The sequence below is a fragment of the Amblyomma mixtum genome, chromosome 4 (assembly GCF_055824585.1).
Source record: "Amblyomma mixtum isolate Tamu chromosome 4, ASM5582458v1, whole genome shotgun sequence".
Taxonomy (NCBI): domain Eukaryota; kingdom Metazoa; phylum Arthropoda; class Arachnida; order Ixodida; family Ixodidae; genus Amblyomma; species Amblyomma mixtum.
The window spans coordinates 155,896,136-155,911,516 of NC_143015.1; the positions used below are offsets into that span (position 1 = coordinate 155,896,136).

At 49.7% G+C, this 15,381-nt stretch overlaps 1 protein-coding gene across 1 annotated transcript in view; it reads right to left on the reverse strand.

The window, feature by feature from the left end:
• LOC149348889 (kinesin-like protein KIF19) overlaps positions 1-15,381 on the reverse strand; it is a 161,260-nt gene that overhangs the window by 44,770 nt on the left and 101,109 nt on the right. Inside the window, exons 8-9 of the mRNA XM_089541010.1 lie at positions 14,771-14,849; positions 7,956-8,137 (exon numbers count right to left, since the gene is read on the reverse strand). Coding sequence (XP_089397136.1) covers positions 7,956-8,137; positions 14,771-14,849 — 261 coding nt within the window. The remainder of the gene's footprint in view (positions 1-7,955; positions 8,138-14,770; positions 14,850-15,381) is intronic.

A 15,381-nucleotide genomic window follows, 5' to 3' on the forward strand; every position in this document is an offset into this window, starting at 1 on the left:
TACACGGACCTCTAGAATTTCGCCTACATCGAAATTCGACCACTGCGGCCGGGGTTGAACCCGCGTCTTTTGGGTCAGCAGCCGTGTGCCATAACCACTGAGCCAGCGCGGTGGAAAGATTATAGAGGCACGCGAGACATGCCACCTGGACGCCAGGACTTGGGTAATCGCTCGGCTACTGAGCCGGAGTTCCGGGCTCGAATCCGGCCGCGGCTGCCGCGTTTCGCCGCAATCGAAACGCAAAAGGCACCCGTGTGCTGAACCAGCGCCATCTTGAATTCTAGGTGGCTTTGGCTGAACTCGGCACCTGCCAAGGGGCTGAGTAAGGCAGAGGAGCGAACTCTGCGGCGCCTGCAGGCAGGAACCCTTCTCTGTCCTGTCATCACTAAACACTTTGATCCTCCAACCGTCGCTACTACCTCCCAAACTATTTCATTAAAATATTTTCACCACCGCCGAACATAGACGGGCGCTGTCCACACTGTGGAGAGATCTGCCATATCTTTCACATGGCGTGGGCATGTACTCAGAATCCTCACCTTCCTCTACCCCTTCTCGAGATGCATGGGAGACTGCCCTCCGCAACTGCTCTACACGAGTCCCAAAGGGCTCTAGCAAAGCGGGCGCGAGAAGGGGCCGCGTCGTGCGGTGTCCAGGACTAAGGATACCGACCATGCAGAGCGGTTTTCTGACCCCCCAAACCCTATTTTCACCACCACCGTGTGTTGAGCGATGTCAGTGCATGTTAAAGATCCGTAGGTGGTCGAAATTATTCCGGAGACACCTCTTTCCTTCTTTCTTCTTTCTCTTCCTCCTTTAGCCTTTCCCTTACGGCGGTTCGGGTGTCCACCGAGATATGTGAGACACTGCGTGATTTCCGTTCCTCAAAATCAATTTTCATTTTAATCGGTAATTACGATTTTAATCGATCGCCGTGCTTGGTAATGTGATTGTAGATTGGTAAGATTGGTAATCGGTGAGAAATGAGAAAGAAAAGGAATAGAAATAGGAAAAAAGAGGAACAGGCGCTATCGCGTCTACTCTCCCCTAATTTTGTAGCGTGAGCTACACTGGCCGAAGTTGAGCAGTTTCGCGTGGCTCCCGGAGAGCCGTGCTGCGCATGCGCGAGGAGCAAGTGACGTCACTACGCACAGCTGGCGTGCCTCGCTGCGCGCGCTCGCCTTCCTTTCCTTAAAATGATCGGAGTGCAGAACGTTGGCAACGCCAATGAACAGAACGAACGCCGACGGCCTATGGCTTCAGCGCCGCGTTTCTGGCACAACGTTGCCAATGCCTGCAGCCCACAGCTCTCTCTCATCACCCCACGTACTTATAAGCACCATTCAGGCGTCCACTGACCCAGGGAGCCATTATGCGCCCTTCCTTTCCTTAAAATGATCGGAGTGTAAAACGTTGACAACGCCAATGAACACAACGAACGCCGACGGCCTATGGCTTCAGCGCCGCGTTTCTGGCACAACGTTGCCAATGCCTGCAGCCCACGTCTCTCTCTCATCACCCCACGTACCTATAAGCACGATTCAGGCGTCCACTGACCCAGGGAGCCATTATACGCCCTTCCTTTCCTTAAAATGATCGGAGTGTAAAACGTTGACAACGCCAATGAACACAACGAACGCCGATGGCCTATGGCTTCAGCGCCGCGTTTCTGGCACAAGGTTGCCAATGCCTGCAGCCCACGTCTCTCTCTCATCACCCCACGTACTTATAAGCACGATTCAGGCGTCCACTGACCCAGGGAGCCATTATGCGCCCTTCCTTTCCTTAAAATGATCGGAGTGTAAAACGTTGACAACGCCAATGAACACAACGAACGCCGACGGCCTATGGCTTCAGCGCCGCGTTTCTGGCACAACGTTGCCAATGCCTGCAGCCCACGTCTCTCTCTCATCACCCCACGTACCTATAAGCACGATTCAGGCGTCCACTGACCCAGGGAGCCATTATGCGCCCTTCCTTTCCTTAAAATGATCGGAGTGTAAAACGTTGACAACGCCAATGAACACAACGAACGCCGACGGCCTATGGCTTCAGCGCCGCGTTTCTGGCACAACGTTGCCAATGCCTGCAGCCCACAGCTCTCTCTCATCACCCCACGTACTTATAAGCACGATTCAGGCGTCCACTGACCCAGGGAGCCATTATGCGCCCTTCCTTTCCTTAAAATGATCGGAGTGTAAAACGTTGACAACGCCAATGAACACAACGAACGCCGACGGCCTATGGCTTCAGCGCCGCGTTTCTGGCACAACGTTGCCAATGCCTGCAGCCCACGTCTCTCTCTCATCACCCCACGTACCTATAAGCACGATTCAGGCGTCCACTGACCCAGGGAGCCATTATGCGCCCTTCCTTTCCTTAAAATGATCGGAGTGTAAAACGTTGACAACGCCAATGAACACAACGAACGCCGACGGCCTATGGCTTCAGCGCCGCGTTTCTGGCACAACGTTGCCAATGCCTGCAGCCCACAGCTCTCTCTCATCACCCCACGTACTTATAAGCACGATTCAGGCGTCCACTGACCCAGGGAGCCATTATGCGCCCTTCCTTTCCTTAAAATGATCGGAGTGTAAAACGTTGACAACGCCAATGAACACAACGAACGCCGACGGCCTATGGCTTCAGCGCCGCGTTTCTGGCACAACGTTGCCAATGCCTGCAGCCCACAGCTCTCTCTCATCACCCCACGTACTTATAAGCACGATTCAGGCGTCCACTGACCCAGGGAGCCATTATGCGCCCTTCCTTTCCTTAAAATGATCGGAGTGTAAAACGTTGACAACGCCAATGAACACAACGAACGCCGACGGCCTATGGCTTCAGCGCCGCGTTTCTGGCACAACGTTGCCAATGCCTGCAGTCCACAGCTCTCTCTCATCACCCCACGTACTTATAAGCACGATTCAGGCGTCCACTGACCCAGGGAGCCATTATGCGCCCTTCCTTTCCTTAAAATGATCGGAGTGTAAAACGTTGACAACGCCAATGAACACAACGAACGCCGACGGCCTATGGCTTCAGCGCCGCGTTTCTGGCACAACGTTGCCAATGCCTGCAGCCCACGTCTCTCTCTCATCACCCCACGTACCTATAAGCACGATTCAGGCGTCCACTGACCCAGGGAGCCATTATGCGCCCTTCCTTTCCTTAAAATGATCGGAGTGTAAAACGTTGACAACGCCAATGAACACAACGAACGCCGATGGCCTATGGCTTCAGCGCCGCGTTTCTGGCACAAGGTTGCCAATGCCTGCAGCCCACGTCTCTCTCTCATCACCCCACGTACCTATAAGCACGATTCAGGCGTCCACTGACCCAGGGAGCCATTATGCGCCCTTCCTTTCCTTAAAATGATCGGAGTGTAAAACGTTGACAACGCCAATGAACACAACGAACGCCGACGGCCTATGGCTTCAGCGCCGCGTTTCTGGCACAACGTTGCCAATGCCTGCAGCCCACGTCTCTCTCTCATCACCCCACGTACCTATAAGCACGATTCAGGCGTCCACTGACCCAGGGAGCCATTATGCGCCCTTCCTTTCCTTAAAATGATCGGAGTGTAAAACGTTGACAACGCCAATGAACACAACGAACGCCGACGGCCTATGGCTTCAGCGCCGCGTTTCTGGCACAACGTTGCCAATGCCTGCAGCCCACGTCTCTTTCTCATCACCCCACGTACCTATAAGCACGATTCAGGCGTCCACTGACCCAGGGAGCCATTATGCGCCCTTCCTTTCCTTAAAATGATCGGAGTGTAAAACGTTGACAACGCCAATGAACACAACGAACGCCGATGGCCTATGGCTTCAGCGCCGCGTTTCTGGCACAAGGTTGCCAATGCCTGCAGCCCACGTCTCTCTCTCATCACCCCACGTACCTATAAGCACGATTCAGGCGTCCACTGACCCAGGGAGCCATTATGCGCCCTTCCTTTCCTTAAAATGATCGGAGTGTAAAACGTTGACAACGCCAATGAACACAACGAACGCCGACGGCCTATGGCTTCAGCGCCGCGTTTCTGGCACAACGTTGCCAATGCCTGCAGCCCACGTCTCTCTCTCATCACCCCACGTACCTATAAGCACGATTCAGGCGTCCACTGACCCAGGGAGCCATTATGCGCCCTTCCTTTCCTTAAAATGATCGGAGTGTAAAACGTTGACAACGCCAATGAACACAACGAACGCCGACGGCCTATGGCTTCAGCGCCGCGTTTCTGGCACAACGTTGCCAATGCCTGCAGCCCACAGCTCTCTCTCATCACCCCACGTACCTATAAGCACGATTCAGGCGTCCACTGACCCAGGGAGCCATTATGCGCCCTTCCTTTCCTTAAAATGATCGGAGTGTAAAACGTTGACAACGCCAATGAACACAACGAACGCCGACGGCCTATGGCTTCAGCGCCGCGTTTCTGGCACAACGTTGCCAATGCCTGCAGCCCACGTCTCTCTCTCATCACCCCACGTACTTATAAGCACGATTCAGGCGTCCACTGACCCAGGGAGCCATTATGCGCCCTTCCTTTCCTTAAAATGATCGGAGTGTAAAACGTTGACAACGCCAATGAACACAACGAACGCCGACGGCCTATGGCTTCAGCGCCGCGTTTCTGGCACAACGTTGCCAATGCCTGCAGCCCACAGCTCTCTCTCATCACCCCACGTACTTATAAGCACGATTCAGGCGTCCACTGACCCAGGGAGCCATTATGCGCCCTTCCTTTCCTTAAAATGATCGGAGTGTAAAACGTTGACAACGCCAATGAACACAACGAACGCCGACGGCCTATGGCTTCAGCGCCGCGTTTCTGGCACAACGTTGCCAATGCCTGCAGCCCACGTCTCTCTCTCATCACCCCACGTACTTATAAGCACGATTCAGGCGTCCACTGACCCAGGGAGCCATTATGCGCCCTTCCTTTCCTTAAAATGATCGGAGTGTAAAACGTTGACAACGCCAATGAACACAACGAACGCCGATGGCCTATGGCTTCAGCGCCGCGTTTCTGGCACAAGGTTGCCAATGCCTGCAGCCCACGTCTCTCTCTCATCACCCCACGTACCTATAAGCACGATTCAGGCGTCCACTGACCCAGGGAGCCATTATGCGCCCTTCCTTTCCTTAAAATGATCGGAGTGTAAAACGTTGACAACGCCAATGAACACAACGAACGCCGACGGCCTATGGCTTCAGCGCCGCGTTTCTGGCACAACGTTGCCAATGCCTGCAGCCCACGTCTCTCTCTCATCACCCCACGTACTTATAAGCACGATTCAGGCGTCCACTGACCCAGGGAGCCATTATGCGCCCTTCCTTTCCTTAAAATGATCGGAGTGTAAAACGTTGACAACGCCAATGAACACAACGAACGCCGACGGCCTATGGCTTCAGCGCCGCGTTTCTGGCACAACGTTGCCAATGCCTGCAGCCCACGTCTCTCTCTCATCACCCCACGTACTTATAAGCACGATTCAGGCGTCCACTGACCCAGGGAGCCATTATGCGCCCTTCCTTTCCTTAAAATGATCGGAGTGTAAAACGTTGACAACGCCAATGAACACAACGAACGCCGACGGCCTATGGCTTCAGCGCCGCGTTTCTGGCACAACGTTGCCAATGCCTGCAGCCCACAGCTCTCTCTCATCACCCCACGTACTTATAAGCACGATTCAGGCGTCCACTGACCCAGGGAGCCATTATGCGCCCTTCCTTTCCTTAAAATGATCGGAGTGTAAAACGTTGACAACGCCAATGAACACAACGAACGCCGACGGCCTATGGCTTCAGCGCCGCGTTTCTGGCACAACGTTGCCAATGCCTGCAGCCCACGTCTCTCTCTCATCACCCCACGTACTTATAAGCACGATTCAGGCGTCCACTGACCCAGGGAGCCATTATGCGCCCTTCCTTTCCTTAAAATGATCGGAGTGTAAAACGTTGACAACGCCAATGAACACAACGAACGCCGATGGCCTATGGCTTCAGCGCCGCGTTTCTGGCACAAGGTTGCCAATGCCTGCAGCCCACGTCTCTCTCTCATCACCCCACGTACCTATAAGCACGATTCAGGCGTCCACTGACCCAGGGAGCCATTATGCGCCCTTCCTTTCCTTAAAATGATCGGAGTGTAAAACGTTGACAACGCCAATGAACACAACGAACGCCGACAGCCTATGGCTTCAGCGCCGCGTTTCTGGCACAACGTTGCCAATGCCTGCAGCCCACGTCTCTCTCTCATCACCCCACGTACCTATAAGCACGATTCAGGCGTCCACTGACCCAGGGAGCCATTATGCGCCCTTCCTTTCCTTAAAATGATCGGAGTGTAAAACGTTGACAACGCCAATGAACACAACGAACGCCGACGGCCTATGGCTTCAGCGCCGCGTTTCTGGCACAACGTTGCCAATGCCTGCAGCCCACGTCTCTCTCTCATCACCCACGTACTTATAAGCACGATTCAGGCGTCCACTGACCCAGGGAGCCATTATGCGCCCTTCCTTTCCTTAAAATGATCGGAGTGTAAAACGTTGACAACGCCAATGAACACAACGAACGCCGACAGCCTATGGCTTCAGCGCCGCGTTTCTGGCACAAGGTTGCCAATGCCTGCAGCCCACGTCTCTCTCTCATCACCCCACGTACCTATAAGCACGATTCAGGCGTCCACTGACCCAGGGAGCCATTATGCGCCCTTCCTTTCCTTAAAATGATCGGAGTGTAAAACGTTGACAACGCCAATGAACACAACGAACGCCGACAGCCTATGGCTTCAGCGCCGCGTTTCTGGCACAAGGTTGCCAATGCCTGCAGCCCACGTCTCTCTCTCATCACCCCACGTACCTATAAGCACGATTCAGGCGTCCACTGACCCAGGTAGCCATTATGCGCCCTTCCTTTCCTTAAAATGATCGGAGTGTAAAACGTTGACAACGCCAATGAACACAACGAACGCCGACGGCTTATGGCTTCAGCGCCGCGTTTCTGGCACAACGTTGCCAATGCCTGCAGCCCACGCCTCTATCTCATCACCCCACGTACCTATAAGCACGATTCAGGCGTCCACTGACCCAGGGAGCCATTATGCGCCCTTCCTTTCCTTAAAATGGTCGCAGTGTAAAACGTTGTCAACGCCAATGAACACAACGAACGCCGACGCCTATGGCTTCAGCGCCGCGTTTCTGGCACACCTTTGTCAATGCCAACGCATGCAGCCCACACCTGTCACTACCGCCACTTAGCTTAAAGCACGGTGGAGGTGTCCACTGTTCCAAGAGGGCAGCCATAAGCCTGCCCTCTGGTTAAGGTGTCCACCGATATGTGGACACCTCGCCATCTCCTCACACTACGTATATCCTGGCATAGCAGAGCTAAGCCATTGTAAATTTTTTTGTAGCAGTTGTTTCCGCGATCCATTCTTACGCCCCTCTACAGCTGCTAGCTGCTCCTTGTGACGTCATAACTAAGAGAGAGAGAGAGAGAAGCAATGCCGTTCTCCAGCTCCGACATGGAAGTTAGAGCTGACCAACGGGAAGCATGAGTTGTGAGAAGAATTGTAACAAAACAGGCTCAAGCTGCTGACCCGAAAGACGCGGGTTCGGTCCCGGCCGCGGCGGCTGGAATTTCGCTGGAGGCGAAATTCTAGAGGCCCGTGTAGTGTGCGATGTCAGTGCTCGTTAAAGGACCACAAGTGGTCGGAATTTCCGGAGCCCTTCAATACGACGCCCCTCATAGCCTGAGTCGCTTTGGGACGTTAAACCCCATGAACCAACCAGCTAGTAGCTGCCCCTTGTGACGTCATCACTAAGAGTGAAACAAGGAATGCCGCTCACCACCTCCGATACGGAAGTTGGAACTGACCAATGAGAAACATGAGTAAGGTGCGTTAAACCCCCATAAACCAAACTAAACGAAACCATGATTACCTTGTTGGTGATGTTTCGGGCCCTCTCGGCGTAGACGAGCGTGTTTCTCGACTCGTCGTAGTGCGTCGATGCGGGCGATATGTGCGCCACCATGACGGTGCGGCAGTTGCCCGACAGCGCCTCCTTGAGGAGCCGCGTCAGCTTGCTGTCCCGGAAGTTGACGTACTTGGGGTTCCGCGTCGCTGCGAATCGGGAGAAGGCAGGTGAGCGAGCGCCCCCTCGTGTTTAACACAGCAGGCATCTACCGTACGCAAAGTACGAATACACGAGCTCTACTGCCGTTTACTCCGTACACTGAGTTTTTTTTACTTCACACAGCGTGAATTCGCTGCTTGTATCCACGTACAGTCTTTGTCAAAAGTATACAGCCCAAGGGGTCTGTCTACTTCTGGGCCCTGCAGCGCGGCTCCTCTTTCATACTTAGGGACCCTAAACTCACGAAGGCAGGAGGAACAGTCCTCAACCCTTCCAAGCTTAGGACTTTCAAATGTGCTTAGAAACCCCGCTACGTGGCATGGAAGAATGGAAGTAGACCCCTTGGGTTGTGTATTTCTGACAAAGACTGTACATCGATAAATTAGCTGAAACATGCCGTGTTTATTCACGCTGAATGTTACAATTACTTTATCGCTTCACCTACTCCCCTCTTTAATCCACATCCCGGAGGGTGTGCAAAAGTGAGTACAAAAACAGATTCCAAGGCGGGGGATAAAATTACAGACTATTTAGCTAGGTGAGGGGAAATGCGACATAGCTGCGCTAGGACTAGCATTTCCCATCCTCACGGATGGAGGAAGCCGAGGTAAAAGGTGCATGCAAGCAGTTTGAGGAGCCCTTGATTCCTGCATAAGCGACAACAGCGGAAGCCATACGCACACTTTATGCAGCCCTCTCACGGGGTGATAATGGGTAGGGGAGTGGATTCCAAGAGGAGGCAAGTGTAGCAAGGGGCGCCAGAAAGTTAGGTGGGCGGATGAGACTGGGAAGTCTGCGGAAACACGGTGGCCGCAACTGGCAAAGGACAGGGTTAATTGGAGAGACATGGGAGAGGCCTTTGACCTGCAGTGGGCGTAGTCAGGCTGATGATGATGACAATGAAAGAAACAATGCATATAACGCAATGATGAAAAAGATGTGATTGCTTTAAAAAAAAGAGATATAATAATAATGCAGCCCAAAATGTATAACAAGTGGTGGAACATATTGATTAGAGGTAACATTTCATGAGCAACTCCAATTCTGATGGAGTTTGGTTGAGAACATACGCTTCTATTGCCTTTTGTAAGCAGATGTCTCGCCTAAGCACATTTACTCCGAAATATCCTCAACTCTCTTTTCTTTAATCTACGCCTCTATCTGAGTCTCTTAACGCAAACCTCGTAATTTTGATTCCCATAGCTCTCTCTGCTCTCGTTACTCGTATTTCAAGCTTCTTATTTAAACTGCAAGCTTTGCAGCTAAGGTGAGTACTGGTAATGAGAAGAGTATCCTTCACGTGTTTGTTCTATTTCACCTAAGCTAACTAACCACATTCGGGTTTTCAGTCACAGACGGACCTGAAACATGGTCTCCCATTTCAGAACGGCCGTTAAATCGTCCATGAAGACCGTCGAGATCGCTTTGTCACAGCAAAAAGCAGCAGCAATAACTCTTGGGTGCTCGTCTATGGCTTGCTCAATGACTCGGCAGTTCGGTGCAGTGTTTTAGACGCTAGAAATGTCAACAGCTGTAACCAAGAGTTGATGCTACTGCGGCCAGATCGCGCCGTGCTTGGCGACTACACGAAGCACCAACGTATCGTCGACCGCTGTTGCTTGCGACACGCTTTGTGAATTCAAAGCCCTGATCAGTTGACAACGGCTGGCACCTTTCACCACAATGCACGTGTAGAACTGTTAAGAGTCGCAGGACGGCTCAACGTAGTGGCGTCATCTCTGCAGCATGTTAGGCTATCGCTTTGTGCCCGTGCGCGGTAGGGTCATTAGGTCTCCCAGCCAGAGGCAGCAAGAGACAATTAAGCTCCGCCGTGATACACGCCTACACCCACACACACAGCACTGCCATTGAGCGAAGCGCACCTAACATCAGCGCTGGGAAAAGTGGACTGCCGGTGCGGAACCGACGAACCTGTACAGGTGCCTTACTAATACTGTGCAGTGTTCTGGAACATACCGGGTGTTCTAGCGAAAATGGCCATACTTATTCGGAAGTAGGCATTTTGAGGCAAATTTACAGCTTTTTCGGCATAGTAGTACTTATAGTGGACGTGAAAAATTTCTGAAATTTGTTCATTAGAAACTGTAACTAAAACACAGTAGTTAACCTTTTAAACAACTTTGCTTGGGAATCGCATTGTAGTCAGCTTGGTGTAGCCCGCCATAGTTATATCAAATAAAAGTTACTTTTGTGCTATAGACATATCTTTTTCTTCGTTCGTTTGCTTGCGATTTATTGAATGTGAAATTTGTCTTGATTTTCTTTCTTTAAGCAAATGTTAATTTCACAAAGAGCATCTCAGTCGACAAACAACAGAAAATTTTCTGTTGTCGCAATAGATTTTCTATAATGTTTTTGCCCATGAACTTGTAGTAGCACGATTTTTTGTAATAACATAATTTTTTTTTGTAGTTACTACAGAAAAGTATATAAAACTACAGACTACAGTATCCCACCACAAAAAAATATAACAGTACTACAGAAAATTACCAAAAAAACAGCAGACAAATCTCTCGTTACGACAAAAACTTAGTAGTAAAAACTTAGTCGTATTTATGGCACAGTTCTGTCGTTTTTGTCGACTGCGGTACCTGTGTTGTTTCAATTTCGTTGTGGTTCTCTTTTTGACCCATAAGAAAAACAGTGAATTACAACTTGCCATGTTCTCCATTCTTGTGAACATTTTAAGATTTCAGAACAGCGCGATTTTTGCGCGATAACACGGTGGTAAGTATTCTGCCCAGTTTGAAGCTAGGCTTTGGAAAAATTGATCGAAAAACACAGAAAAGTTTCTGTCATCACAACAGATTTTTTGTAAGGTTTTTGACCAATAACTTGTATAGCAGGATACAACTTAAAAAAACAGAAGTTGCTAACACTGGGCCGCGGTCCGCGGCGTACTGTATTACTCCGCTGGCCAATCGCAACAGTAAACGAAATCAGCTTTTTAATGTTTGGCTATATGAAACAATCCACGTATCAAAATTCTAGAGCTCATAATTTTTTTTTTCCTGTGATAAGCTTCTTATCTAGGTAACAAGAAACGTTTAACCAGCGGACTACTTTTTCGTCGTGGAGGAATTCTGTGCGCGGAGGCTGAATGTGGGCGGGGCTTCCCTGCAGACTTAAGTTGTATCCGACTATAGTAGCAGTCGAAATTTTTGTAGTAAGAACATAATTTTGTGAAGTTGCTACCGAAAAGTACTACAGAACTACAGATTGCGAAAAAAGCCCTACCGAAATAACCACAGTATTACAGAAAAACGATACCAAGCAACAGAAAAATCTGGCGTTACAAGAAAACTAAAAAAACATTTTGTTGCATTTTTGACACGGTTCAGTCGTTTTTTTTTTCCCCCACTGGGCAGTGTAAGAGAAAGCCGTCCGCCGAACAAGGACTTGCACTGTGCCATTTTTCAACCTGTATTGTTTTGGTACGGCACTTTACTAGTCTTGGAGCGAAAGCTCTACTTCACGGCCAAAGCTGCAAAAGCCGGGCCATCGCTGAAGCCTCTGACCTCTTTTTTTATTATTATTCAAATACCCTAAGGGCCCGTGTGGGCATTACATAGGGGGGGAAAATAACAGTGAAAAAAAATGAAACAGTATAAAAACTGCAATGACTACAAAGGTAGCAGCTGCGTACACCATCACGAAATACACATAAACCACTGTAAACATACATGTTCATCTTAGTGCGGTTTTTCACAATACATACACAATATGGAAGGGTCAACACTACAACTCGAGGTAGCGTGTCAGAAAGACTTCATATTTGTCGTGATCTTTGAGAGATGCAACGGTGCGAGTGAGCTGATTCCACTGACGGATGGCAAGGAGGAGAGGCGAGTGCAAAAAGAGATTGGTTCGGGCAAAGATAGGTTCTACTTTCATTTCGTGATCAAATCGTGGAAAAATGTGACGGGCCGGTGTGATATGGCACATAGCAAAGGAAGGATGACTATGATATATCTTGTGAAAAAAAGGATAGAAGTGAAAACATTCTCCGTTTTTCGAGCAAAGGCAAGTGCAGGTCCTTTTTTATTTCTGTTACACTCGATGTTCGCCAATAGTTCTGGGATATAAACCGGGCGGCTTTATTTTGTAAGGACTCCAGTTTCGCTACCAAGTATGTTTGATTCAGATTCCATATCAAGGAGGCGTATTCCACTTTCGAGCGCACTAACGAATTGTACGCCAAGAGCTTTGTGTTTGAGTTTGCTAAACGAAGGTTTCGTCGGAGGAAGCGAAGAGTTTTCGATGCCTTGTTAATAATTGCATCTATGTGACGGTTCCACTTCGACTTCGACCTTGAGTAAATAAATAGATATTGCCCGCAATTGGGATTCGAACCCTTGGCGGCTCGAACAGATCAGCTTCGCTGGCCACTGCACGAGGGCACTGTGCTATCGCCGCATCCTATGACGCCTCTGTTAAACTGAAAAACATTCACGCGCTGTGGATTGCACATCGTCCTCTTCGTCAACTTCCATCTGCTGTGTGAACAAATCAGATCAAAGCTTAACCTCCATCAGGGCTTATAACCTGAGCCTAAAAATTCAGGGCGAAAGCCTTTCCTGGCGCACTGTTTGTTATTATTTACTTTTTTATGTTTCATATATTTTTTTATTTTGCCCCCTTTTCTTGTTGTTATTGTTTTTTATTTTCACACCTTGTATTTATTTTGTTTTTATTTTTGTTTATTTTCTTTTTATTTTTTATTTTTCCTGACTATACTCCTTTTATTTTATTTATGAAGCCTATGCATTCACTAGATGCGCCTTTATTCATGCTGGAACCTTGAGCCTTTTAAGCAGTGACGCCGAAAGGCGGACGAATCTGCCGACGCGTCTGTCGACACTTCTGCCGACGCGTCTGCTAACGACAGTATGAGGCATTAAAGGCTTTCGCCTTAATATCGTCGCCAGACGTGCCGACGACCGAGCAAAGAAAAGCCATGAGCCGATTAGGCTTAACGCATACTTTCGCACGTCTACTCGGTTTAACTTTCCTTTTTTAAGTCATGGACCACCTTACCGGCGTGCAAGTTTTATTGAGTGAAACCAGTCAGGAGGCGGCGTGGGGGGCGGGGGAGCTGCAACACGTCCCATGGTGGCGCACGTGCTATGTGGCTTTTTCTACGGAAGGAGCAGCGTAAGCGCGACGGAAGCAAAACTAAAATCCCCCCCCCCCCCCCCCCCACGCATGGATGCGTTGCCGATGACGTGGTGCGTAACAGGCACCAGCGTTCGTGAATGTCAGGGTACAAGGGAGGCACCGGTGGCCGCCTACAGAAGGTCCGGTAAATTTAGCACGTGCGCGACCCTGAGAGGCCTAGGCCAGAAAAAAAAAAGGGAATATGAGTGCGGTTACAAGCGCTTCATAGCTGCGAATGGAACCGGAGAGAAAGAAAAACTAAACACACCAAAGAAAAGGTAGAAGACTGCGTTAGCAGTAAGGTCGCGTGGCTATTATATATATTTTAGCCCTTAATGCACTGAAGAATCGCATGGTGGGGATGAAAAATGTAGCCAGGTAGGATGTAAATAAAATACATAAGCGAGGTGACCTCGAAGAGAAATATGTTAGGACAGCAAGATAACCGAACAAAAAGTGGTAGAAACAGAGTAGATGCGCTAAAGCATGTGTTAAGCCTAATCGGCTCATGGTTTCGCTTTGCTGCGTAGTCGGCACGTCTGGCGACTCAGGTTAAGCTCTGATCGAGGTTAAGCTGATCGGACCTGTTCGCGCCGCAGACGGAAGCTGATGAAAGCAGCGACGTGCAATGCACAGAGCGAGATTGTGTGGCATGATCGACTGCGGCGATAGCCTTGTGTTCTCGCGCAGTGGCCTGCGAAGCTGGTCAGTTCGAGCCGCCGCGGGCTCGAAAACCTCTCGCGAGAATATTTATTTTGTTTCTGCATCCTCAAGGTCAGGGATGCCACAAGATTCTTGGTTGGGTTCGACCCCGTCAAGTATAGTGCTTCGCACTAAAAAAAACTCATAGGACGGTTAGCACTGTGTAACGCGATATTCCGCGAGAGCTGTTGGGGCATTCCCACCTCACGGCATATTGAGGCAAAGAATTTCGGAGGGACATGAATTTATGTATAGCTAGAGAACGCTCTATATTTTTCTACATACACACGTTCTTCGACTAGCGCTCCTCTCCAGACCGCCGTTCCAGACGCGCGGCGCCGTCATCGCTGAGCCTGTTCTCGGGCGACGCATTTTGCAGCAGCCCGTGGCACACACCTTCCGTTTACACCGACTTCCGAACGAACGAAACCTGCAGCCGTATAGAGTTAGCAGGAATAATGCATTACAGGTCGCAGCACGGACGGATTTATGGGAAGCAGCGTCCATCCTCCGCCACTTCCTTCCATTTAAATTCGCCCCTCGATTACAGTAGGATGTGCCCGATACGCATGAGATTTGGAAAAACCTTTAGTTTTCGCTGCGGATGAAACTGCCACTTCATAAATTTCATACCCCAGAATAGAGTAGGCCTACACCTGCAGATCCCCTTGCAGTGACGTCAGAAACAGAAAAGTGAGCAGAACAGAGCTTTATTAAGAGAGGAGAAAGCGGAAACTTACCTAAGGCGTTGATGACGTTGCCCAGCGCCAGGAGAGACTTGTTGATGTGGGCCCCTTCCTTTAACCGCAGTCCAGTGTTCTGCAATGGAACAGGTTTCAAAAATATTTACTCTGCGGTCAAAACAGCGCTGATTACAGGGGACCGGGGTATTAACAAATGCACATTCCTCTGTCTACACTCCTTGTGGGGACCTGCCCCGCTGGTCCCCTGTGGTTAGCTTTCCCGCCATGCACCCTCCTTAGCTTGGTTAGTTACCTTAACAAGGAAGGGTGCCGGCGTCGCAGCGACACGAGAGCCACGGACGGCGTAATTGCTACAATAATAATAAATCATACAATCACACAATACAATCACACAATACAATCATACAATAAAACATACAGTAATAATAAATCATCCGATTTATTTTTGTATGTTTTTATGAATAAATGAAAGGACATGTTTTGGATCAAGCACATTCCAGATGATGCGAAAATTTATGTTGTGGCAAAAAATATATATAATCGACACTTAACTGCATTTCTAACAAAAAAAAAATATCCTCGCGAATAAACACCCGGATAATTCGCACCCGCACCTCGTTAATAGCCCATGCTTGCGCCCACTGCTA